The sequence below is a fragment of the Populus euphratica genome, unplaced genomic scaffold (genome assembly GCF_000495115.2).
Source record: "Populus euphratica unplaced genomic scaffold, PopEup_1.0 scaffold49.1, whole genome shotgun sequence".
NCBI lineage: Eukaryota > Viridiplantae > Streptophyta > Magnoliopsida > Malpighiales > Salicaceae > Populus > Populus euphratica.
In genome coordinates, this window is record NW_011499875.1 from 405,505 (window position 1) to 432,303 (window position 26,799).

The following is a 26,799-nucleotide window of genomic DNA, read 5'->3' on the forward strand; positions in this document are numbered from 1 at the left end:
AAAAATAAATATTCAAAACAAAATATATATAGCAATCAAAAGTTTGAGGATCAAATTTGATATAATCAGCAAATATGATGTTTTTAAATTTTTCACAACTTCCGAAAAGTGTTTTCAGTCTAAATTTTTCAGGAAAACACTTTCTTGGAAACCAAGTTAATTTTTTTTTTGATTGGAAAGTGTTTTCCGTTGATCAACTTTTGTAATGACAAACAAACACATTAAAGTTTGGAAAGTGGTTTCTTGGAAACAAACATGACCTAGGAAAATATTACAAATCTTTATTAGTAATTTTTGGGTCTCATTTGAAGTCCTTCTTGACCTTAGATGACTATGAAATTTTAACCCAGGGCTTGTAGCCCTAGGAATCTACTAACAAAATTTCAGTCCAATCTAGTGGTTGAACAGAAATTTATGCTTCTTAACGTAAAGTTGCTCATTAGAGAAAAATCTCCTACATCATTCTCGCTGTCTTCTTTCTTGTTCCAGCCCTCTCCCTCCTTGATTGCTTCCTCTTCACAGTGGTGCCTACACTGTTGCAGCTCCTCTCTCTCAACACAGTTGGCAGTGTTCGATGTTCCATCAAGGATTCTTTGGGTCTTTTGATCACTCTCCTTCCCTGCTGCCTCTGCTTTTTTCCCATACTTGCGCTTCATATTTCTGCTTGCATCGGCCTTGCCATTGAACTAGTCCTTAAAACTCCTCCATATTATGATAATGTTCTGTACACCTGTCAAGGGTATTTTTAGATTTTTATTTTTTATTTTTCCTATATACAAAGAATTTATAAAATATGGACGTGTCGTGGTAGCATCTTGACAGCACATATCCTTTACTGGTCTCGTAGGTTAAGGGTCTTGAATGATGATAGATGGAATAGTAGAGGAAACGAACTAATTAAACCCCAATAGTAGAGAGACATTGGACACAATTAACCTAGAAGGAGAGAGTTTGGATAGTCTTCCCTTTTTTTCTTTCCTCATGCAGCTTTCCTAACTCTTCTAATCACTCGATAGGGTGCAGCTGGGCTGTATCCTTGAGATTCTATTCAACAGTTGAGACTGGATGAAAAATAAAACAAGCAAACAATGAAAACAGATTAATGTATCACCATAATAACCCCCTTGGCTCTTTGGGATTAATTTAGTTGAGACTGGATGAAAAATAAAACAAGCAAACAATGAAAACAGATTAATGTATCACCATAATAACCCCCTTGGCTCTTTGGGATTAATTTAGTTGAGACTGGATGAAAAATAAAACAAGCAAACAATGAAAACAGATTAATGTATCACCATAATAACCCCCTTGGCTCTTTGGGATTAATTTAGTTGAGACTGGATGAAAAATAAAACAAGCAAACAATGAAAACAGATTAATGTATCACCATAATAACCCCCTTGGCTCTTTGGGATTAATTTGCTTGGAGTTTGTGGTGTCATGTCTAATAAAAAGGATACATCATGTTCACCCTCGAGGTGCTAAGGCTGAAAATTGCTAATCAAACTTTGGTTTGTGGTTTGTATCTTCTAGTCAAGGAACTTTATTTGTTTTCCTGTAACAAATGAAAAACAGAAGTCTTTGTATAACAAAGATAGTTTTCCCCGCCTTTGGAGGACCTCCAATTGCGGTTTGCTGTTGTGTGGCATCATTCTCTCCTAACTCTGTAGCTGCCACGACTGTCTCCTTAAAAGCAGCACCCTTAAATCATTGATTTGAGTTTAAACTCTCTCTAACTTGTTTTTCAATGATGGAATTGAATTTGATTCCTAAACCATATTGAAATAGTTGTGAGTTTTGATTTTCTGTGTTCAGGAGTATATTTACCCTTTTAATGCTAAGTACATTTGCCGTGTGCTTTTGGTCTGATCTCAGTATGGAACCTATTGCTAATGCTGATTTCATTTACTGTTAGATATTGAATTATGTTTATTGTAATTCCAAACAGTAAAGATATTTAGCTAGAGCTTGCTTTGATTTCTGAGTTTATGATTGTTGCTTATCTTTGTGATTTAACAATCTCACCTCTGATCTATCTGCAGGATGCGTTCTGATTCATAACAGATCACGAGCATGTTCTGATAATTCTGATATTTGATCTCAAAGCTTGCACATTTGTGCACATAATTTGCCCCCAGTTGTCCTGTGATTGCTTATTTAGTTCGATGTGGTTGCAAGACATTCTGAAACGGGATCCAGATCACTTCCAGATGGAGAGATCGTCCCCAATTTGAAGATCTGAAGCAACATATAATCAGTCATCTTCCATAAAAGAGAAAATTAAAATAGTGAAGATCACGAGTTTAATTACTGTAATTGCCTGACTGGATGCCTGAATGCAGATTGCATTTTGAATGGTGATGGCAACTTGAATGTTTACTGCTATTGGCTCCTTGACTTGATTGTAATGTACAACAAAAACAGTAGTAACACTAGTTGGTAAAGTAATGCAGTAAAAGGTCACAGTGACTGTGTGTAACTGCTTTCTCGCATTTATTATTGAACATTTTGGTATTGATATTAAAAAGGTTTTTTTTTAAATTTTATTTGGAAATATATTAAAATAATATTTTATGTATTTTTTAAAATTTATTTTTAATATGAAGTTATTAAAATAAATTAGAAATATAAAAAAATTAATTCGAAGAAACAAAAATTCAAATTTTAGTAAAAGCGCAGCACAGCAACGTCGCCCAACGAAACAAGACAGCCTGGTGAAACAAGACAGTTCACAAGATCTTTGATTTGTCCATCGAAAAGTTTTCACCGGGGACCCAGCAACATCATTTCTTCTTTAATCTTATTTAAATTTTGGCAGTGTCGTATTTTAGTGATGATTGAATTTCGTAGAGGTATTCTCGTTGATTCATTTTCAAGTTTCTCCCTTTCGCAGAGACCAAAGAAATCTGCTTTGGTCAATTAGATCATCTATGGCAATTGTGTTTTGAGGGTAAGAAAAGAAAGCAACTTTCACATTCTTTCATATGTGGTGATGATGCAGCAACGTCCAAAGAGAGATAGCAAAAGGAGAAATTGGTGGAGGGTTGGTTCTTCGATGGAAGATATCTATCCAAAAAGATAATCCGAAGATTCTCCAGATTGATTCTGGGATGATAGCCCGCAGCATTGGTGCTGGTTCTGGTGGATTTTCAAGGTTAGATCCAGAACATTCCTCATTCATGATGTTGTTAATGACATTAGCTACCATTAAGAGGATTCATGCTCTTAAGGCTGTCCTTGCACTGACCATGTTTGTCAACCATCATATGGAGATATTGTTTAACTGTTTTTCCATCACAGCTACCTATTTATGTGATAGAATCTGTCATCTTATTGTGCTTAACAAATTGACGAGAACACTGGAAAATTATGAAGCACGCCAACATGCAGTGCAAAAGCTATTCTACAGTTTTTTACCAGTAGACACATTCTGAAGTTTGTTCTGAAATTGCAGGTCACTTTGTTTTTCTCTGTGGAAAATCGGTCTTTTCAAATGAAAACATCCATTTACCTAATATTTATATACTTCATTGTTTCTCTACGAGATTGCTATTTTTTCACATGAGAAATCCTTGGATGTAATCCATTTTCCTCATTTATACTCGTTTGAATATTCTTTATTCCTAACTTCCTGCTTGTTCCTCCTGAATGCTTAATGCGTACTGTGGCTATTGTCACGACCTGAATTTTACATCCATGATTGGCAGTGTAGGAGTGTTGTCAAAAAAAAATCATATCTATACTAAGCCTCAAAACAAATATATCAAAAGAATAATTTATTTAAAAATATATAGCATTTCATAATCTTTAGAAATATTATGTTATTCAAAACTGATGAACTCAAAAAATAATTCAAAACTCTTCATCAGTAATTAAAATAAAAACAATAATCCATAATACTCGTTACATTGTCAAAATCCAAACTTAATTAAAACAGGGTAATAGTGGAGCATTTAAGACATTAAATCAAAAGGAAAGGAAAGCCTCACAAAATAAGCGAGGAATACCGACCAAAACTAAAGAAACAGGAACACTCAACAAAATCTACCTGCTATCAGAAACTAAAAACTTGAAATAATATTAAGAATGAGGGGTGACTTCAACCAACTCAGTGAGGGAATAATATTTAATATACATTTTAGATATTTTAGATATTAATAATTTACAAGATGATTTATCTTGATATATATATATACATACTAATCATAATGTAGTGGAATACATGTTAGAGATCAGATAACACCCGAAAATGATCAGTCGCCACAAGCTAAAAAGGAATATCAGATGAAAAACTCGAAAAACCTATTAAGGATCATTAAGAGAACCTACAATAAATATATAAAATATACTCAAAAGCAACTCAAAATAACACAAATAAAATATTCCAATTCATACAAGAAAACTAGGTTTAGTCTCCTAGGTTTAGGGACTAAAACAACAATTATCCAAAACAGGGATCAAAACGTAATTTTACCAAAACTGGACCAAAATATAAATACATAACCATACTGAAATTCCACCCATAAAACATCCTCAATTCTATCTAGAATGACACAGGGACCAAACTGTAATGTTTTAAAAGTTTAGGAACAAAAATGTAAATTCCTAAAATTGAGGGACCAAACTGAAAATATTCCAAATCAATTATCAAACTGAGATTCATCATCTTTAACCTCATAATAACACTGCCCAGAATCTCAAAATACATTTAGGGATGGAATTATAATTTTTCCAAAGTTTAGGGACTAAACGGAAACTTTCACAACTTAAGGACCAAAATAAAATTTGATCATTCTCAACATCAAGACCATTCTGTCCAAATTCCCAGCAAGGTTAAAATGAATTTATTAACTTACAACATCAAGACCATTCTGTCCAGATTTTTCAGCAAGGTTAAAGTGAATTTCTTAACTCATAAAAATTAATTTAAATCCATCAACTCATAAATCTTTATTTTCAACAATATACTAATTAATCACCTAACATTAAGTCCTTAATAATCATAAATCAATTTTAATAACATGAACTTCTAATCCTTATAAACCCTAATATATTATTTAATTATTTTATAAACAAATTATAATCAAAAGTAATATGAAAGAGAATAATTTATTTATTATTTTTATCTTTTTTAAACCAAAAACTCAAGATCAAAAAACTAAATTTTTTGGTTTGAGAAGAGAAAAATCATAGTGGTTATAAGAATTAAAAAAAAAATTGCAATTTTTTTTATATATCTAGATTAAATTAGATTGAGTTTGAGTTTACTTGGATTTAAATTTGGTGCTTACAGCTGTAAGCCTGCGTCTTTTCTTTTAATCATTATACACAAGCATGTGCTAACGTATATACGAAGCTATGCATACTAAACTATTGCTGTAATGTCTGTGTTGTAGGCTGGTTTGCTTGAGAGTACACCCAACGCTTACTCTCTCGCACCCCACTGAAACTTTTGTCTCATTCACCTCCATTGATGGATCAAAGCGTGAAATCTGGCCCGAATCTGGGGATCAGTTTTATCGAGAGAATCTCCTGCCTAATGTTAAGTTCTATTTTATGGTGTTATATGAATTTTTTTATATAGTTTTTATAGCAGAAAGGTCAGAGTGTAAATGGAACCGAAAGGAATACGGAAAGGAAACAAACCATGAGGATGATCAAAGTTGACTCAAGTTTCTGCTGTTAATCGTGAGATTAACAATAGAGATGGGAAGCTCTAGGGTAACAATCCTTGATGTTTGCTGAAATCATTTTTCATATTTGCAAGATCACCGTGATCACAATGCTGAAATTTTAAGTTATTGCATGGATAAAGAAACAGTATAAAGTAGTCAGTGTAACTACATAAACTTCAGCACTGGTCCAGTCACTAGTCATTTCGTTTACTCTTACAAGAACTCTGGGTCAACTGAATACCATAGCTTATGAGAACGTGTATATAGTGCCATTTATTGACGCCTGTTAATTTTTGTGAATCTGGATGTCGCCTATTACGTTTATCTCTGGTGAATCAGTGCTGGTTGATAAATTTCAGGGTTTGGCTCTAGTCAATCGGTTTAACATTAATGAGGTTTGTAAATGTTGCATCCATCGGGAAACAGGGACAATAAATATGGAGCTGTGGTCTGAAGATAGGCCCGTTTCAAAGCAATCACCTTTCGTAGTCTACCATGGGTATGAGGTGATAGGAATCTCTTAATTGCTTGTATAATAGACTATGCAGAAATCTTCACTCAGCAGATTTTAAGTTGTAAAGTTTTAGCTAAATAATGCATCAAAACTTTATCTTATGAAAGAATGGTAAAAGGAATCTAGAAACTGCACTTGGTTCCTAACATAAATCAAGATTTCTTCAAAATAATCAAGTTATATTGTTGGCATCCCAGTTTGGGTGGAGCGGTCATGTTTGTAATTTTGATAGATTAGCCTAGTGGCTTGAGCACCCGACCCAAACCGGGCTTCAACCCGGAATGTTAGATAAAAATAGTACTCCTATTTTACTTCTGTGAATAAAGAAAGGGAGGTCTTTCAGAAAATGAGGCACAGGAGTTATGATCAAATATTCAACTGAAAATGCCTTTTGGAACTCTGATCTTGCTTTTGAATCATCATTTAATGTGATTGGTGAAAACACTTGAATTTTAAATTTTATACAAAGAAATCACACCGGTGCTAGCTGAAGCCACTAGCGATAGATTGTCTTTATTTACACAAGAAACTTCGCCTTTAATTTTTGCACATGCATTTGCACATCAAAGCGTTCGCGTGGAGCTAAAGGGATTATCAGTATGTGTGGTAGGACTTCGGAGCATGTTAAGCTAGGTGCTCAGATTCTTCCTTTTTCTTGGCCTTCTCTTCCTCGAGCAAATAAATTCTCTCTGCTTCAGGAATAGCCAAAATAATTGCATGTAGCCTGGTATTCATTTCCTCCACCTTTTCCATCAGCCTGTCATTAGTAAACATGCCGAGGCAGACGCTCTGGATGGTCTCCCAGCTTTCCATCAATGGTAAAGCAATAATCACTGCCGATCCAATGGTACCCCATGCTATAGCTAACACTGCCCAGAATGTGAAGTAGCCTAAACCAAACTCACCTGCAAAATAACCACGGTAAGTACAAACCAATATGACCACCCAAATAGAAAGACTGGTGAACAAAAACAATAGGCAGTTTCTTTCTTTCTAAGAATTCTGACCTTTTCTTGTTGAGACACGTTACAATATCAGAAATATCAAAGAGGATGAAATTACCTGCAGGAAGAGTGAGGAGAGGCCATAATATAACAATCACCACAGTAAAACCAACACCCCATTTAATAATCCAGGCTTTCGCTTTTATGAGTTTCTCCTCCTTGAACTCTTCTGCTGGCAACTCATTCTTTTCCTTTTCAACCATTGTGATCTGCTTGGTCGTATCCCAATCATAATCTTGCGGCCATACAAAGCTACAGACAGCATGGATTGCTCCACCAGTAAGTATTGACACAAGGTTGCCTGAAAGCATTGGTGCATTTCGCCCAGTTGTGTCAAGGTTTATCCGACCATACTCGACCTTCGTAACTACTAGCCAAGTTATAACCCCAAGAACACATCCGATGATTGTTCCAAGAATGGCACCTATTGCATTTGCTTTCCTCCATAGAAGCATAAAGGCTATAGGAAGGACAGCAGAACCGATAAGAATTCCCATGGCAAGATACATCCAGCCCAATGAAACTCCTGCTTTATTTAATATTACTGCTAACAATCCCATGAAACATCCGAAGCCTAGGACAACAGCCCTTGATACTTTGAGGATTTTTTTCCCACTTGCACCTGGATTTATGTAGGTACGGTATATATCGTATGTGCACAGTGAAGAAACTGCAATCAGCTCAGCTGACCCCGCAGATGTCACAGCCCTGTTCATTATATGCATACAACTGCTAAGATTGTCCCCATGAAGTATGGCTAGAAAGATGAAGTACAGAAAAGCTCAAGCTAAGAATAAAATCTGCTTACATAAAAAGCATTGTTAGAAGAAGTATGGATCCTCCTTTCCCCATCAAAGCTATAGCAGTAGCAGGAGGAACTAGTCCATGGCTTGCCTCGCTCTCTGTTATCGGTAGATCAAGGGCAAGCGCTCCTAGACCCAGAGATGTTGCTAAAGAGAATGGTACAGCAAACCACACCAGCCCACCCAACAAGTAGCCCTTGTGAGTTGATGAAGGCCTTGCAGCTATCGCACTAACCCAATATCCCTAAAACAGTATGAAAATCAGCATAGGTTAGGTCAAAAAACCTTGAAAGGTCTGAAAACCACTGTGAAGAAGATGCTGTTGCTAAATCATGAAGCTTACGTTGTCAACGAAAACTGTGCCGAAGTTGCCTACGATGTTTATAATTCCAAACACAAGCCCACCTGAACTCAACATTGTTAGGTAAGACCCTTTGTAATTTCCACTAACGGGACCACAGGATTGTCCATCATGGGAAAATGGCTCCTGGCATACTCTTGATCTGTTTCCGACCTCTAATAGACGGTGGTATATGACACTGGGACTACCTAGTTCGCTGCTTGCAGTGTAAACTAGGTACACAAAGATAACTAGAACCACATGCACTGAAATCCAAAGTAGTAAAAACAACAAAACCAAATCAAAATCATGAATCGAAATTCTCATATCAGGAAATTTTCAAGATTATGAATAGAAATACCTATAACAGAATGTATGTAACTTGCCAAGAAAGTTGCCTTGAGTCCTCCGGCGAGAGTGTAAACAATGACTCCAAGCGGTATCAGAAAGCTAGCAGCATAAATATTCACTCCGGTAAGTGCGTTTACAACAGCAGAACCACCAAGAAGTAGCATAGCCGTGACAATAATGTTTGTCAAAAAGCAAAAGGCAAGGAAAACTATATGTGCAGGAGTCCCCCAACTGAAGCAAAAGAATAGTAGATTATCAGTAAATTTTAGGGGTAACAAACGAGCTTATTAATATTTGTTCCAGCTACGGCGTCATACCGGGCTTTTACAATTTCACAAACAGTATGAGCATGAGGAGCCTTTCTTTTAATCTCTATAGCCATCACACCAAACAAAAGTACCTGTTCATTTGCTAACAGTATTAAATTCAGTTGCAGAATGTTCTTTTCTGGAAATTCGACAGTAAAAAAAACTAGGGAACATGCCTGGATAGTAGCCCCACTAGCATACCAAAAGGGCCCACTAATTCCATACTGCCAGGCAACATTGGAGCTTTGCAGGATGGTTGCAGCCCATGTCCACTGTATAAATTGGCAGCAAATTTAATGCACAAGTTCAATATCCATTCCATAAAGAACATTAAAAAAAAAAAAAGCAAGACGCAAATGTTACCTGGGACACAATCACGCAAGTTCAATATCCATTCCATAAAGAACATAACAAAAAAAGCAAGACGCAAATTTTACCTGGGACACAATCACACTGGCAATAAGTCCTGTTTTTACATTCCTGCCTGCGGTATTGAACCATTCTGAAGTGTGGCGAGACCCAACATATCGTTTCTCCAGCCATACCTGAACCACGCAAAATAGCTTGACAGTTGAAATTTCTAAGTTAAATGTATACAGCGTCGAAAATATGAGGGGAGGGGTTTGTATACCAGGAAAGAGGTGAAGACAGCAAAGAAGGCTCCAAAACCAAGAATAACAGCATAGCCAGCACCTTGATTGAGCACAGCTTTTCCTTCAAAGAAGCTGATCTGCCTCACACACCTTCCACCCTCTGATGAGTAATATTTGGCCGAGAATCCAAATGGCGGGCACTGCACCTGACTAGAAGCCATCGAGCAAGCAACAGCTAGCTAATGCTAATACAGTATCAGTACCTTCTCTTCTTCAATACACCATATGGCTTGCTTTCTTGATTGGGCTTGAGAGTGCGCTATATGTAAGCAAATAGTCAAGTGGTAGGCTTCGCAATCAGGTACATTTTCACACTAGAGTCAGCATCTATCTAAAAAAATTATTTATTTTAGATATAATTTTAAAATTATATGAAAAAACTTAAAAAAAAACACCACTGGCTATATGTAGGAGTCGACTCTTGCTGCCACAGACAAGGTCCGCGGATATACAGAGGCTTTTGCTCCTGCTGAAAGAACCAAACTCCAAAGCTACAATGTAAAATAGTATCTTATCTGGTTGTGACGAAGGAGAATCTTTTGGACAGCATTGTAAATTTGCACATATAACCCCTCATCATTCCATTGTCTTTTTTGTGTTTTAATTGAAGTTTTATGCTGGGCTGAGGAGATTTAAGTAATTTGATTATGATATATGACAGCAAAGACTTTGGAATCAGCCTCGCCTCCTACCATTGGCGGATTCTTCTGACTTTAATTCCGATGACCTAAGTTGTTCCAATAATTCAACATTCAGTTCTTAAAAATTGTGAATCGAATTTAGATGATTAAATAATTTTTTATGTTTGGAATTTTGTTTCGTGGGTATTAAGTATTACCCTGAATTATAAATAAAATTAAAACTATAAAAAAGATGTAAAACTAAATTAGATGAGAAACATTTTGATTTACCACAGTAATTTATCTTAAAATTAATATTATAAACAATATTCTAAAATTATTCATATTAACACAAACTTTATTTCTTTTTATGTGTTTTTTTCAATTCCAAAAACCCTTTGTAAAACTGTATCTTTGCATTATATGTTCCTTTGAGTTGAGGGGGAAATTTGTGTAGAAGAGAGATGTTTCTTTTCTCCGAGGTGGCTTAAGACATAATGTTTTTATTCCAGTGCTGATTTTGGTGTTAATTATGTCATTAGAAAAGTAATTAATGACAAAATTTTAGTAAACTGTGTAATCTCATTATATTGAAGATTTGTATGAAAGTAATAAAAAAAATATTTGAATTTTTAAGAACTATTTAATATTTTTATTAAATTTGATTAAGCGACTTAATATATTTAATTCCTTGTCTAGCCAATTTTAAAATTAAATTATATATTAATAGCTCCGATAAAACCTAATTAAATTTATTAGTCTAAAGAAATCCCGACATACTAATAAAAAATATTTAAAAAATATATATATAAAAATTAATATAAAAAACCTTTCGGATCAATTTTTTATATATCTCAAATTTAAAATTAAACTGCATAAAAAATCTTTTATAGGATCCAGTTCAAAGATGACATGACCATCCAATAAAAATATTGAAAGATGAAACTTGCATAAAAAATCCTCTTGATCTAACTCGATCTAACTTTTTATTGGCTCGTGTTTAAAATTAAAATATAAAAAAATTATCTTGATGTAATTCAGTCAATTTACTCAATTTAAAAGTAATTTAAATGACTGTAAAAAAAAACCTAAAAAAAAACTAGAAAAAAATATCAAATTTAAAATAAAAAAAAATAAAAAATAACTTTATTGTTCATATAAACTATACTCGAATCTTTTAGTATAGAGATAATTTATTAATTGTGCCCTCACTACTTGAATAAAAAAATAATATATAGATTCTTAAAATCTTATCAGCATTTTCATAAAATTCAATACTATTAGTAAATTGTTTGAGTATAAAAAAAAAAAATCAGCTTAGAGGCATTAAAATATTCTTTTAAGATGAAAAAAATAAAGTAAATATGTTTTTTGTATATTTTTTTTCTTTGTGTAGTAGTAGATTTATATAGAGTTAAAGTATTATAATGAAACATTATGAATATTAATGAAATAATATGACTATTAATTAAATAATTATATTTTAAAGTAAATTGAATAATTAATTTTCAGTTTTATTTTAATAGTCATAATTTTTATAATTAATTATAAAAATTAAAAGAACTAAACTCAAAAAAAAAATTAATCTCCTTGATATATTAAGCTCTAAGTTCCATCTTTCTAGTATTATAAATATATATATATATATATAATAGTATTAAAAAACTCACTGGTAAATTTCATCTTTTTTGGCTTCCACTTGATTTACTATACCATAAAAACTCACTTATAAATATTTAAAAGAGAGTATAATTTTTTTAATGTAAGATAGAAATCTTTTTATTTTTTATTCATTTACAAACTACATCAACAATCCCCCATAAATTTATAATCAATGTCTTTTTATTTGATAAAATTACTATTATAATAAGATATTTTGCAAGTTAAACCGTCAATTAGTATTAGAATTTGAATTATGCTATTATTGATGTTCACATATTAAACCAAAATTTTTATTATAAAATCAAAGATAACATACACTTGATACTATCTAAACTTTTAAAGAGATTTAAAATTGTTTAATATTTATTATAATTATGTGCTAAAATCTTGTTTTCATGAATATTAAAAAGCAAAAACCTTAACTCTTGTAAAAAACAACACTACTTCTATATTTATAAAGTTGAGGTATATATGTTTATATTATATTAAATATAAACTTTAAATTACATTTAGAGCTAATACTCATCTTTCTTTATGTAATAAAATGCACTAAATATTATTAAAATATGGTTTAAAATGAATTATTAATGCCCAACAAATGCTATATATTAACTTGTTATTATCTATTAAACTTAGATATATACTTTTTGCTAATCTAAAGTTGAGTTACCAATACCAGTATCTTTGATAAAATATTTCAACTCATTCGATTAGGTGTTTTCTTATAATATTCTTAGATAACTCTTTTGTGAGCATATCCATTAAAGTATTCACAAACTTTATGTGAACAATAATAATTACCTCATTTATAATTAATTCTTAAATATATTCATGTTGAATACTTGTATATCTTGATTTATTATTATAAATATGAGATATAGTTGCTTCAGAATCATAATATAAAGAAATAATTAATATAAGTTGTGCTTCTGCTTTGTTCAAGGAAAAAAAACATGAATAAAAGATTTCTAATTTTGATTAAAAAAATACAATTTCTTATTTTTAAAAAAGTAATAATTATACCACAAAAGAAATGCATTAATAAAAAAATAATTCTAACTAAAAACAATAATTTTTTCCTAATTTCAAATCCTTGCAAACATTTATTTTAATCGCTACATATATATATATATATATATATATATATATATAGCATGATTATTCACCTTACCAGTTCACCTTACTAGTTTAATGCCGTTTTCTATTTCACCTTACTAGTTTCTCCTGTGCCGCGCCACTTATTTTAATCGCTACATATATATATATAACATGATTATTCACCTTACCGCGCCACGCCCTATTCTGTTGTTATAGACACGGGGGGGGACTGGGAAGGTGAAACAGCCATGCCTTAAACATGTGATGCCTTAAATAAGTCTCTAAGGTCCTTTCCACCTTAATATCCAGACCAGTCCATCCTGCTTGTCGTGGCCCAATCCGAATGTGGTCCATACTGCCCCCCAGGATTGACCTTTGACTATAAAGTTTCAAGTGTAATGACGTGCCTCCCAAACAAATTTGTTAAATTTCAAGTCTTTTATAGGTGGGAAGGGACAATTTCAGCACAGAAATATCAAATATCCAGAAACTTCATGTTCAGGCATTTACATTGGATTATCATTATCGTTTTATTTATTTATTTATTTATTTTTGGGCTTGTTGCATTTACCTTTCAATCATTGACATTTTAACTTGTCATGTTTTTGCTAATTGATCACTTAAAAAATAAAAATAAAAATTTGAACCTCAATCATTGTGAAAAAGGATCAGAGCATAGAATTTTCTCCTTCTTTTTTGTCGTTGTTGGTTCTCCTTTCACATCCTTTCCTGTTTTAAATAAATAGTATCTGTTTAATATGATTTTTTAAATAATTTCTTAGAAATATATATAAATAATGTATTTTTAACATTAATATGAAAAAAAATTAAAACGCGCAGGAAATTTAACAGTTGTCCTCGTGGTTTCTAAGAAGCACATGCGAGAGTACCTATCCCATCTATCCCATCCAAGTAGGAACTCCGAGAAAATGGAGCGTGTCAAACCAGGCAACGCTTTTTATTTTCAGCCATCTTTCTCGCCTTTCCTCCTCATTTCCGATTTCTCATGAGATTGCAAACATGATATTGTAATCATAGACCTACACAGCTATATAAATACTTCTTGCAAGAACCAGCCTCCATCATACACAACAATAACACTAACAAAGCAAGATCACAATATTGTTTTTCACATTACTCTTCGTCTTTGATTATGAGTCAGAGCGCAGCAACAAAGGTTTCCAGGTTGCTTCTGGGGCAACTTGGCCCTCGTTTCTTGTCAACTACAACCAGTTTTTCTAGGCCTGCAACTTCAGGCATGAGCTCGACCAGATTTGCTTCTTATGGGGTCCGAGGTTGGAGTGCTTCAGCACCACCTGTTATGCCAAGTGAAGAGGAGAAACCAAAGGCAGCTGCCAATTCATTTACTACAGAAGATGGTAAGGCCATCGTGAGCTATTGGGGTGTGACTCCCCCCAAGATCGTCAAGGAGGATGGCACAGCTTGGAAGTGGAACTGCTTCAGGGTATGTGCATTTATATTAATCCACTGCTGCAATTGTCAAATCCGCGAACTTACTGAACTGAGTTTGCATGTCTACTTGAATAATTGAAGCATTTTCGTTTCCTGATTTGCAGCCATGGGAGTCCTACAAACCTGACATCTCAATTGATGTGACGAAGCACCATAAGCCTGGTACAACAATGGATAAATTTGCCTACTGGACCGTCCAGGTCCTCAAATACCCCACGTACTTGTTCTTCCAGGTAGCTATCCTACACAATCTTTTGCTGTGCCGAAGTTTATAAAACAGAATTCCCTGTGCTTGAGACATCAGAATCTAATAACTTACGAGCTAAATTTTCATCAATTGTGATAGAGACGGCATATGTGCCATGCCATGCTGCTAGAGACAGTAGCTGCTGTTCCAGGCATGGTTGGAGGGATGCTCTTGCATTGCAAATCACTACGACGATTCGAGCAAAGTGGTGGCTGGATAAAAGCTCTTTTAGAAGAAGCTGAGAACGAGCGGATGCATCTTATGACCTTCATTGAAATAGCTAAGCCCCAGTGGTACGAACGAGCCCTTGTATTTGCTGTCCAAGGTGTCTTCTTCAATGCTTATTTTCTGGCATATTTAGCCTCTCCGAAGCTTGCACACCGTATAGTAGGGTACTTGGAAGAGGAGGCAGTCAACTCCTACTCAGAGTTCCTCAAGGACTTGGACAACGGTAGTTTCGAGAACGTGCCTGCCCCTGCTATTGCCATTGACTACTGGCGCTTGCCTCCCAACTCCACGCTTCGTGATGTTGTGTTCGTTATAAGAGCTGATGAAGCACATCACCGAGACCTTAACCACTACGCATCGGTAAGAATTTACGCTTGCAGCCGTGAAAATTGCTGTCCCTGTAGGTGGCATTTGTGGTCGGATTTATCTGATTTTATTGAATTTTCTGAATTGCAGGACATTCAATGTCAAGGACAAGAGCTAAAGGATACGCCTGCTCCAATCGGATATCATTAATTCTTTAAGGCGATCCTGAATTTATGAAAGTGTGTGTGTAGCTTTGACATGCTCCCAAAGCCATCAGATTCATTCCATTGTACTACGTTATTCTTAAAAAAAAATTAGCTTTTTTGTATTCTTTGATACGAATGGCCTTGTTCTTATACTGCAGTAAAATCACCGAAGTGAATCTTTTAACATCACGAAGGCAACATAGAAACTTTCAATAATGCTATTGACTGCGCTGAAAAGAACCGATATCAGATATCATTATCTGCAAAACTAGTTCTCCGGGGAACGACAGCCACTGCCACAAAGTTTTGATTCTCTACAGTGATACATTATCATAAATATCATCACTTGGGATGGGAACTACGTGGAGGTGATGACAGATTTCATGTGCTATGTACAGTTTGTGGGGGCTATATATAATACCTAAGGCATATGTGGGGATTGCTCCGTCCATGACCAGAAAAAAGGGTTTGTGCCGTCGCCATGAAATTCCTGGTTCTCAGCAAGTAAAATTTAACACATTGTTGAGTTGCATTTGGCTCTGTAAAGCAATATTATATTGCTTTTAACGTGGCTTTGAGGAACCGCGGATGCTGCCCATTAGCATGCAAGACTAACCTCCTCCAAGAATCTCCTTCAGGTTGTCGTGTGATTAGAACCATGATTAAGAAGTTCTTTCTGAATTTGAAAGCCAAGCATTGACTTATCGCTATCAACACCATCTTTCCTAGCAGATAAATTAGCGGTTGCCTTTTCTTTCATGGCTTCCTTTTCCAATTTCTTCTTTTCAACATCAGCCTGTCTTTCATTCTCCTCTCGTGACTTTTTGAACAATTTAACAAAAACAACCAAGATCTGTGTCACTGCAAAATGCAAGCATGACAAAAGGAACATCAGTTAACACCACTGACATTATAAAACTAATTTCTATGAGATTGCAAAGACAGCTTCAAAATCCACAAAATGACAAATAAGAATTTCGGTTTTTGTTAGCTTGTTTGTTTTTTTATGATTCATTACAGAAGAATCAACAATGACACAATCAATCAGAACTTCCATGCCAGGGAAAAAAAATTCAGAATATGCCAAATCGTGTATACCTATTATTGCACAAATGCCAAAAACAACATCAAGTGAACTATACTGCATCATATGAAAAGAAGAAATAAACAAAAAGCATTGGTGATTAACCTTGTTCAAAGGGACAACGAGCCGGATCCTCTCCAAAGTACTGAGACAAGGAATCTGCATTTCTTCCCTGAAAGATAAAGAATGAAGAATTGAGGGATAAAACCAGTAACTGCATGTAATAACTACATAGTACGAACATCTAGAGTTTGTTGGGGCCTTACCACTTCAGAATATAATGAGATAAGTGACCTAACTTCAGATTCAGCAGTGTCAAGGAAATTCTTCAAGACCTGTAAAGGGGGAAAATGTTAGTTCAAGAGACATAAATGAATATATCAATACTAAGAAAATCATACTCAAGGTTATCTTTGTGAGCTTAAAAATGTAGCCAAGCATCTGTACTCATGCTCACCTTTTGAAAGCCAGTGGAGATGGCACCATCATTTACTGAAGTGGTGAGTTCTTGCTCAACCTTTTCAAGGCCTTTACTCACAGCTTGCATTTCTTCAGCCAGAGTTTTCAGTTGAATCTGGTAAACCAAAGCAGAAGGAAACAAGTGATAAGAGATCATATCGGCTTCAGTGACAATCAGCAAGTTACAAGTAATCAAGGAAGAAGCTAGCGCAAAGAATCTATTAAGGATACCTTAGAGGCAGCTTCTAAATGAACAAGGTCCTTATCAAAGTCTAGTAACTCCGGCATTTTCTCAGCTAGTAGCTAGAATCAAGACAACAGAACAATTAAGGCATCCCATTAGAAGAATTTTTGTGCAAAATTTACAAAAGTGGGACACATCTAAATTCATAAGAATAAATTAAACACAGCAAAAAGGTCAATCAGTTATAAAATATAGCATTAAACAATCAGAATAGCAATAGTCTAAGTGTATAATCTAAACCTATATATGAAGACATATTCATCAAACAAGTAGAACACTGGCAATCATATTTTCTGTTCTTTGTTAGTAGCAAGTTCTTCAAGGAAATGACAAAAAAAATGAGAATATCAAGCATTAAATGTTGTAACACTTACTCAGCTAAAACTATGATAATTTGAAGTTTATAGTTTAAGCTTATCTACCTTGCACAAGTAGTGCATTAATGTCATTTTATTGTTTCTTGCACGAGTATCTGATAATTTAAGAAGACTGTCCAATTTGAATCCTACAGCAGATCCTGCAATAAAGAAGAGTAGTATGAAATGAGAATCTATAATACAAGAAGAGGTACAAGGCCAGCAAATTTAAACAAAAGAAACTATAACTTTCACAAGCAGAGTGATACCTCGTGCAGTGCCCTGATTCAAAGCATTTCCCAGAGTGAGAATTGTTTGCATTATCTGACGCAATTTCGCAGATTCTTTTACCTGAAAGTATATTGTGCATTACATATGTAGAACAAACAAACATCCATCTTCGTACTTCATAACCAATTTATTTTTAAAGATACCTCTCTAGTAGCATCATTTATACTATTCAGATTTCGTCTTAAGTCATCCACCTGAGGAAAACATATGATGAATGCCAAGTTATCCCATGATGATAGCATTCTGAATCAAATATGAGTAATCCAGAAATATACCTGACTAGAAAAAGTAATTCTGAATGCAAATACTCGCAACTTAGCTTCAACTCGTGGAACCTTCATCAACTCCAGGAAAAACTGAGCAACAAAATCTTGTTAGCCATCTAGATACGAGAAGTGCATGCATTCAAGGTAACAGCATTGGAATTTACCTGTTCACACTTTCCAAGCATTTCCTTGTCACCTGTATAATTCTGCAAATATTAACAAGAGAATGTAAGTAACAGCAAATAAATGACACAACGCAAATAAGCATAACAAATTTGCATGACTCATACTGTCACCATAAATTTGGTTGGTGTATTTTTTAAATTATTTAATCTGCTAAGGCTTTGTTTTGTTGATTATATTACAATATTTAAAGGATTAATTTTGTTGTTAAGAAAACTTGGGTTTTGATTCATAAATGTTACCTACAATTAGCCATCATGCATCCCTATAACATATCTCACACCATCCATGCAGTTAATACTACTTCACACTTGCGTTTCACCATACCAAAGGAAAAACAAAATAAACTAGCATGTACTTTTCTCTCATATAAAAAAAGGCCAAAAGGCTCCCTTTAAACTGAAACGTCTTAAACATCGAAGCAGCAAGATCTCACATGAGACATTCATTGCAAGTGTGCTCCAGAAACTCGAGCCTAAAAAATCTATAACATAGTAAAAGAGACAATATTATTGAGACTTGCAAATATTTGGTGTGCTACCACAACACTTTTGTACTGAATTGTTATGACTTGCAAATATTTGCATACTGGAGTCATAATTTTGTGAAGACTAACAAATCATTGTAATTTGCACATCAAATGAATGATTGTACTGTTCATTTTTCTCATTCTTTTCTTTATAGTATTTTCTTTTTCTAATTTAGTTGCTCTATATTTAACTCCATGCTCTTTAAAAATATATTTTGGTTATATCAGAAAACAACATAATCAGCACATCTTTAATTATTTGAATTTCTTGTCGATATTCTCTTCTTTTTTTCAGAGTCACGAGTTAGATACAAGAATCAAATGTGACAAAGTAGCATGTATGAACATATGTGATATATTGTTAGCTGATAAAAGAATAGATTACCCTCAGCATTTCCATTTCTTCCTTGGTAGGACAAAATTTGATGAGGTTCTCAACCTGGTCAATGTCTAGAGCTGAGGAATCCAAAGCTAGAACTGCTTTCTGAACATACAGATGAAGATAAAAATTAGGAAAGCTAAATTCAGTCCAAGCCAACTGAATGATACAAGTTGTAAAGTAGCTGACAAGAAAGATGGACTTACAATCATGTCTGGCAAAGGAATTTTAATTTTTGTGAGCATTATTTCACAATTATAGGCTCTTCGCAAGTCTACCTACAGAAAGAAATTCAACCAAAAACTCGAGTCATGATAAAGATAACTCTTTGTACTTCTGAATTCAAAGAGAAGATATTTCTTGATCAAAGTGGGAAGAGTTAAAAGCACTTCCCTTTTACCAGTTGTGTTCAGCAGATGCCAAATTTAAAAATCAGTGAGAAAATGAGTATTTGAAACATCATTATATCCAATTGTTGCACAACAGTAGACTAGCTCATTTTCAATTTTCATATGATCAATCCCACTACAGGCATGGTACAGGTAAATCAAACGTCAAATTTCAATTGTCATAAGTGCCAATAAGTAAAATGTCTATGATTTACATGAAAAGATCTCACTTTGTTATTTTGACAATGATCACAGTAAAAATAGCTGCAGAAGAAAAAAATGACTCTACACACATGCGCATGCACAAAAAGAAGAAGATTTCTAGGTGGTTGTGACTATATCACTGGCTTTGAAGCATCAGCTCACTAATTTGAAGGATTTAAAGCCACTTCTTTTATGTGACAATGTGTAAACCAGCTCAATATCAAATTTAAAACTTGTAATTACAATACTCTAGTTTGCAAACTATGGTGCAAAAGGAGCAAAGATGGTTAAGAAAGTCAGTTATTGGAAGTTGTATTGTGAGATCACTCAATTTCAAGCATTAAAGTCCTTGAGATTCTTCAAGCGGCTCCAGAGCTCCATACTTTATTGTTATTTTCTTTATCACTTACTTGTTTCTAGTGTTGTTGCTTCTTACTTTCACATACTTGACAATATTGATTTTGGTGTTCATCATACTGAGAAAATTGGGAGTTCGTAGCGCACCAATCAACCAATTTATGCTAGATTCATTTTATGATTTAATTCAAGCACCAAAACCTTGAGTTCAATCTGAGGGAAAATCTAGTAATCAACAAGAATTATGGCTTGCCCATAATACGCAGCAATATGGGGAACTTTGAATTGTTACTTCTAAACTCTATGAAAGCATCAATTCTGCTCCCTTGTAATGGACATTTTTTCAAGCTAATTTTCGAACTTCATCCATAGAAGTAGAGTTCGGATTCCCAATCCTGCCTACTAGGCATTATAAACTAGGTTCCTTAGATCAGCCTTAATCTCCTATTATACAGCTTTCAGGTTTGACATGAAATTTATTAACTGTTAGTTCTCCAGGTTAAACTTCTGATATTATTCAAATTAAAAGCTTAGCCCTTATTTTGAAAAGAAAAATTAACGCTTTTGCTTCAAAAAGTAGACTTATTGTTTAAAGTAGCAAGTTATCTCATTGATTCTCTCTTCTTGAAAATATATTACTGAAACAGAGAATTTGGACTAATACAATGAAATAAGTGTGCACCCACTTAAACAAATAAAACACCTTACCAATTGCACTTTCTCAGGCTTGTTCATGTGAGAACCACGTCGACCTCCAGCTTTAATACTGCCTTTCCCATCTGAAACAGAGGCTGCTGAGAACAAACTTTCAAGCTCTGATATATCAATCTCAGGAGCCCTGCTATCAACATTCATCGGGTGAGATCACTAATGCAAGCAAGGTACATGCTACAACATATGGAAAGGGGGAAACATAAAATGGGTGGTTGAACTATTGGAGAGTTTCTGAATTCATTCTGTGAGTTCCAAGTAAAATTTGTGTACATTTGTCAAAGTTATTCAGCATAAAGGATATATGTGCATCTAAATGAGCTATCAAGCAGGCAATGTAATGTTGATCTTTAACCATATGCACAAACCTTGATTGGTTTTCCTGTTTTTGAGAGTCAGCCCACAAACTCCCTTGCATTGCTCGAGTAACTTTCACCCAATGCAAGGGCTTTAGAGAAGCTCTCTTGGGGGCATTACCAGACCCACCAGCACTTCGACCTCTTACATGGCTACTTGCCCCTAAAGAAGCTTTTCCTCTTCCTGCAGATGGAGGTGGAGGTGGTGGCACGTTAGAGCCCTTTGCTCCAGGAGGTGGAGGTGGAGGTGGACCTGGTACTGAGGCACGACCAGGTGGTGGAGGGGGAGCTGCAGGAGGCTTGGGTGGCGGAGGCGGTGCTGTGGAAGTGAGACGTGTAGGTCCAGATGGAGGAGGAGGTGGCCTTGGGGCATTAGTAGGATTGCGACCAGGAGGAGGAGGAGGAGGAGGTGGTGGCCTTGGGACATTAGCAGGGTTGCAACCAAAAGAAGGCAGAGGCGGAGGTGGAGGAGGTGGTGCCCCAACAATACAACTAGCGGTAGATTTTGAACTTGAAGACAGTGTCGTAGGAGGAGGAGGGGGTGGCGGCGGCGGCGGCTGTTGTGGTGATGTTTTAATATTATTAGTTGTACTCATTGAGAATGGTGGCAATGGTGGTGGTGGTGGAGGCACTGGAAGCCGCTGTGGCACAGAGGATTGTCTATTTTTAGAAGAAATAGGAGGAGGTGGTGGGCCTTTAGAAGAACTCAAGAGGGGAGGTGGAGGGGGTGGTGGTGGTGGGCCTCTGCCGGTGGGAGGAGGTGGTGTAACAGAATCTTTACTGAAGTTAGGAAGAGGAGGAGGAGGTGGTGGTGGTGGGCCTCTGCAGGTGGGAGGAGGTGGTGCACCAGAATCTTTACTGAAGTTAGGAGGAGGAGGAGGAGGTGGTGGTGGTGGTAGCAGACATGTATTATGAGAGGCAGGTGGTAAAGAAGCATCTTTATTGAAGAAGTTGGGAGGGGGAGGTGGACAAGGAGGTGGTGGAATGTCTCTTTTACTAGTGGGAACTGAAGTTGTTGATAAATCTCCACTAGAGACATTGGGAAGAGGAGGTGGTGGTGGAGGCGGGGGTGGAGATTTACTATTGGTAGTAGCAGTAGAGGGACGTTGAGGAGGTGATGGTGGCAGAGGGGGGGGAGGAGGGTATGGGTCTAGTGGAGCTGGTGGTGGAGGTGGTGGTGGTGTGCGAGCAACAGGGGGTGGTGGAGGGGGTTGAGGGGGGCATGGAGAAGTCAGAGTTTCTACACCTGCAACTGATAGTTGTTGATGAAGAGAAAATGGTACACCCTTGACTGAAACTTGAGGTGGAGGGTCTGTAGTTAGATCCAAATCCTGTGGATCATTACTTTCAGAAGATAAGGGAACTGACTCAACAGTATTTGACATCAATGGTTTCATTCCTTCAGCTGTAGACTTGGAAACATAATCAAATGCTTCATCCGAACTATCAGCAGTGCTAGATGCATTATTTTCATCTTCAGAATCAACAGGTGATGCATATGAACTCGCTTGACTTTGCATTCTTGAAAATTCTCTGGCATCACTAATGACTGATAGCTGTTTAAGCAACCACAATGCAGCATCGTCACTGCTATCAACCCACTCAACGCCACTAAATAGCTCTTGAACTCTTGAAAAGGCTTCAATTGGCAATCCACCTTTTTCCTCACCATTTAAAATTGTAGTTGGGGCTTTCGGAGAGGAGATGCTCTCAACCTCCCCAAACAGAACCTGAACTTTGACATGTAATTTAATCAAATGGAATGCAAAATTGAGAAAGAAAAGAAACGGTTCATTTGATAATTAATTCACCTCTGCACGGAAGCCTTTTGGATACCGCTCTTTTGAATCCCAAAGAATGTCCAAATTGTCAGAATTGAGTATCAATATATTGGATCGAATAAAAGCGGTATTAAACATTACACGAAACATCATAACTTCCCTTTCAGAATCCAAGTCCAAATGCAGACACTCCAAGACAACATCTCCTTGCACCAAACATTGAATGTCAATCTTTATCACGTCACAGTCCGCCTGCAAAGAAAGAACAGTCAATTTCACATTGCCTTGGGAAAGAGAAATTGAGTATAAAGTAATATGAAATGGCATAGAACAGCAAGCCCCTCACCTGGCAGTAGTGCCGAAGGGCAGACTTCTTCTTCTTAGACATAGAGAAGAGCATCTGCGTAGAAAGTCCACCCTTTGTGTGTAAGTTCCTACCAAAAATACGAATGATTGGCCTACACCCATTTCCAGCATCAAAACTGGGAATGGCACGAAAAATGACACAATCCAAAGAAAGCGCCCGTTCAGGAGGTGGCCACTCAGGTGCTATATTTCTCCTAGCCACATACTGAAGATAACGAAGTTGAGATGGAAAAGGATTGAGCGGCGACAAGAGCTGCAAGAACCCTTTAGGAGCCTCTTTATGAACAATCTCAAGAGTCCTCTTCTCACCACTATGCAACTTCCTAAAAATCAAGAAACTGGCCAGAAGAAATGCCAACAATGGCCAACTCCCTCTCTCACAGTGAAAAAGGATAACATTCTGATGATTCCCTTTCGTAAGCCAACTCTCACAAACACGAAGAAAATGCTGAATCAAAGACAATGGCAGCAATGGACAACCCTCATACTGCCGCGGATAATCCATTACAGTAACATCATACTGACATAAAATTTCTGCAAGCTGACTCCGTTTCTCGCCTTCCCGAAAATTAAAGGCCAGAAAAGAAGAGTCCGGAAATTCCTCATATAATTCAGTTATTATTTCGTGCAGGTAAATTTGGTACATTCCATCCGGTAATACATCAGTGGAAAAACAAGAATCAAACACTGCAAAACACACATAATCAACAAAAACACATAGAATTAACACACAGAGCGCTACATGTTGTGAAAATTAAATAAATCGAAAATTAATTACCGTAAACTCTATCAACAAATTCGAGTAAGCCATCAGGAGGTCTCCGGTAAAAGAATCTACTGAGGAGGGACATTTCTGTCAAAATAAATTTACATGTGTTTGTTTGTTGTAACCTGAGGAAGGATAGCAAAAAACTTAGAAATTTTTTTGATTAAGCTACAAGGAAAAATAAATTAATTGAAATGAAGAGATAAATTTGAAATTTGAACAATTCTAGGCTTGGTTAAACTTTCTAAGCTGCCAAACAGAAAGAGAAGTGAAGTGAGAAAGAAAAACGCCTGAAGGAGAGGCAAACTGCGTGTTTTCTTTCAGATTTGAGAGCGGTGGTAGTAGTGCTGCTTTACCTTTTTCAGTTTTTTGAATTTTCAATTTGGGAACGGGAAGGCAAGGAGGCAGGAGTGGAGACAGTTTTTTCTCCTATCTCGTCTGCTGGTTTTTTGAAAATTAAATAATTATGGAACCCAGATACGTGTTCTGGCCCATTTGGTGGTAAGAAGCCCATTGCAAGGTGGCCTTTATTTGGAAAGACGATAAAAGGCCCCAGCTTGAGGATCGATGTGGTTGATTTTGAAAGAGCCTCTCAGAGGTTATTTATGTCTTTTACTTGTCAAGTAATAATTGAGTACTTCCTATTCCCAGCCACAACAATCGTTCCCGAGATTTTGTGATGCTGATTATTTTGTAAAACTATATTTTTTTTATATTTTTTTATATTATTATATTAAAATTACTAAAAATTATTTTTTAATACAAATATCAATTAAACTTTTGGGGGTTTCAGAAGTATTGTAAAATGTTTTTCATATAAAAATATATTTAAATAATATTTTTTATTTAAAAAAATTATATTTAAGATAAATACAATTTTTTATTTTAAAAAAATTATATTTAAGATCAATACATTAAAATAATAGAAAAATATTAAAAAATAAATTTAAAATAGAATAGATTTTAATTTTAAAAAATATTTTTAAAATCTAAAAATAAATATACAAAAAAAATAAAAAAAAAATTAAAATAAAGAAAATTTTAATTTAAAAAAATATTTTGAAAATTTAAAAATAAATATTCTTTTAGTTAGTGATAGGTTGGCATTGAATATCAAACAACAATTAAATTTTTTTAAAAAAAATTAGAGATCCCTATGAACAGAATTTTTGCTTGAAGCATTTGACAGCGGACGGAAGCTGATGGCATTACAAAATGAGACTGGTAAGAACTGCTATGGACACGAGGTGGGGAGCCAGGCCAAGCTCACCAAGAGACGTTCCTTCGACTCCATGAGAAACAACTTAAAAGAAATCCAGAGAAACTTAGAAATATGGTTGGCCAGAATTATTGGAGATCTTAATGGAATTCTGACCAGAGATGATGCCTCTTGTCAACGTGAATATTATATTTCTAGTATCCTTCTGTTCAATAGAATTTTCTGACTGGTAGTCTCCAGTACTGATCTAACTGAAATACACAAGCCCTTCTGGTAAAAATCCTGATCCAATGCTTGAAAATAGCAGCCAGGGCACCATGGAAATATGATCGTTCCACTATGTTTGCGGCAGCATCCCTATCAAAATGAAGCCATCACCTAGTCATAACAAAATGCTGGTCTTGGGCAAGTAAGGTTCTAGCCCAGCGGTGGGAGGGGTTTGTCCCCTTCCTCCGCACCTGGATTCGAGTCTTATTGTGCACATCTGTCATCTTCGCGGTGCCTTACCTGCTCACTGGGCTTATAGGATGTTCAGTGGACCGTGGGGATTAGTTATGGTGCGCACCTGAGTTCGAGTCTTATTGTGCACGTCTGTCATCTTCGCGGTGCCTTACCTACTCACTGGGCTTATAGAATGTTCAGTGGACCGTGGGGATTAGTTATGGTGCGCACCTGAGTTCGAGTTTTATTGTGCACGTCTGTCATCTTCGCGGTGCCTTACCTGCTCACTGGGCTTGCAGGATGTTCAGTGGACCGTGAGGATTAGTAATGGTGCGCGTAAGCTGGCCCAGACACCCCACATAAATCAAAAAAAAAATATTGGTCTTGGTATTCTGGTATTAAGTCATTGTCCCCTTCCTCCGCACCTGGATTCGAGTCTTATTGTGCACATCTGTCATCTTCGCGGTGCCTTACCTGCTCACTGGGCTTATAGGATGTTCAGTGGACCGTGGGGATTAGTTATGGTGCGCACCTGAGTTCGAGTCTTATTGTGCACGTCTGTCATCTTCGCGGTGCCTTACCTGCTCACTGGGCTTGCAGGATGTTCAGTGGACCGGGAGGATTAGTAATGGGGCGCGTAAGCTGGCCCAGACACCCCACATAAATCAAAAAAAAAATATTGGTCTTGGTATTCTGGTATTAAGTCAAGCCTTTGCAAATAGGTTTCTGTGTTTTCTGTCCATAGCTTGAAGTGATCGAGACTGTTTCCTACAGATATAGTTAATTTTTATAGGGCACGCCATTATAAAAAATACATGGAAAATGGGTTTCGTGAGATGTTATTTATGTTGAGACCAAATTACATTCATCACTTGAAAATCAACAGTTTTGCTCAGGTTACAGTAGCTCCAACCTGCAAACTGCAATTTG

General features: G+C 35.8%; 4 protein-coding genes and 1 long non-coding RNA gene across 6 annotated transcripts in view; 3 read left to right on the forward strand and 2 right to left on the reverse strand.

Annotated features, from left to right (window-relative positions):
- Positions 1–2,527, forward strand: part of LOC105128168 (protein MOS2-like) — a 5,932-nt gene extending 3,405 nt beyond the window's left edge. The window contains exon 2 of the mRNA XM_011029712.1: positions 2,043–2,527. The gene's annotated coding sequence lies outside the window, so the exon portion shown is untranslated. The remainder of the gene's footprint in view (positions 1–2,042) is intronic.
- A 169-nt stretch (positions 2,528–2,696) lies between these two features.
- On the forward strand, positions 2,697–6,358 carry LOC105128169 (uncharacterized). Its single transcript, XR_842804.1, has 2 exons — positions 2,697–3,154; positions 5,397–6,358. It is a non-coding gene; the product is annotated as an uncharacterized LOC105128169 (long non-coding RNA).
- A 191-nt stretch (positions 6,359–6,549) lies between these two features.
- DUR3 (urea-proton symporter DEGRADATION OF UREA 3 (DUR3)) lies at positions 6,550–10,222 on the reverse strand. The gene is made up of 9 exons (XM_011029713.1): positions 9,627–10,222; positions 9,433–9,540; positions 9,172–9,267; positions 9,005–9,087; positions 8,698–8,918; positions 8,340–8,602; positions 8,002–8,240; positions 7,252–7,901; positions 6,550–7,094 (listed from the first exon to the last, which is right to left on the reverse strand). Exons 1-9 carry the CDS (start codon positions 9,807–9,809, stop codon positions 6,814–6,816), a joined length of 2,124 nt encoding a protein of 707 aa, XP_011028015.1. The 5' UTR covers positions 9,810–10,222; the 3' UTR covers positions 6,550–6,813.
- A 3,698-nt stretch (positions 10,223–13,920) lies between these two features.
- On the forward strand, positions 13,921–15,720 carry LOC105128176 (ubiquinol oxidase 2, mitochondrial). Of its 2 annotated transcripts, XM_011029722.1 has the most exons (5): positions 13,921–14,493; positions 14,606–14,734; positions 14,848–15,336; positions 15,433–15,521; positions 15,647–15,720. In XM_011029722.1, the coding sequence occupies exons 1-4, from the start codon at positions 14,182–14,184 to the stop codon at positions 15,490–15,492; spliced, it is 990 nt and encodes a 329-aa protein (XP_011028024.1). In that variant the 5' UTR covers positions 13,921–14,181; the 3' UTR covers positions 15,493–15,521; positions 15,647–15,720. The 2 variants fall into 2 exon arrangements, with proteins under 2 accessions (XP_011028024.1, XP_011028023.1); XM_011029721.1 differs by lacking the exon at positions 15,647–15,720 and having other exon boundaries at positions 15,433–15,618.
- AFH14 (Formin Homology 14) lies at positions 15,715–24,659 on the reverse strand. Its single transcript, XM_011029720.1, has 18 exons — positions 24,500–24,659; positions 24,222–24,334; positions 23,424–24,130; positions 23,108–23,329; positions 21,309–23,026; positions 20,938–21,067; positions 19,486–19,557; positions 19,286–19,384; positions 18,353–18,394; positions 18,198–18,278; positions 18,066–18,116; positions 17,901–17,982; positions 17,698–17,792; positions 17,263–17,334; positions 17,030–17,146; positions 16,839–16,907; positions 16,678–16,744; positions 15,715–16,349 (listed from the first exon to the last, which is right to left on the reverse strand). The coding sequence occupies exons 2-18, from the start codon at positions 24,292–24,294 to the stop codon at positions 16,123–16,125; spliced, it is 3,924 nt and encodes a 1,307-aa protein (XP_011028022.1). The 5' UTR covers positions 24,295–24,334; positions 24,500–24,659; the 3' UTR covers positions 15,715–16,122.
- Between the last annotated feature and the right edge of the window lie 2,140 nt (positions 24,660–26,799).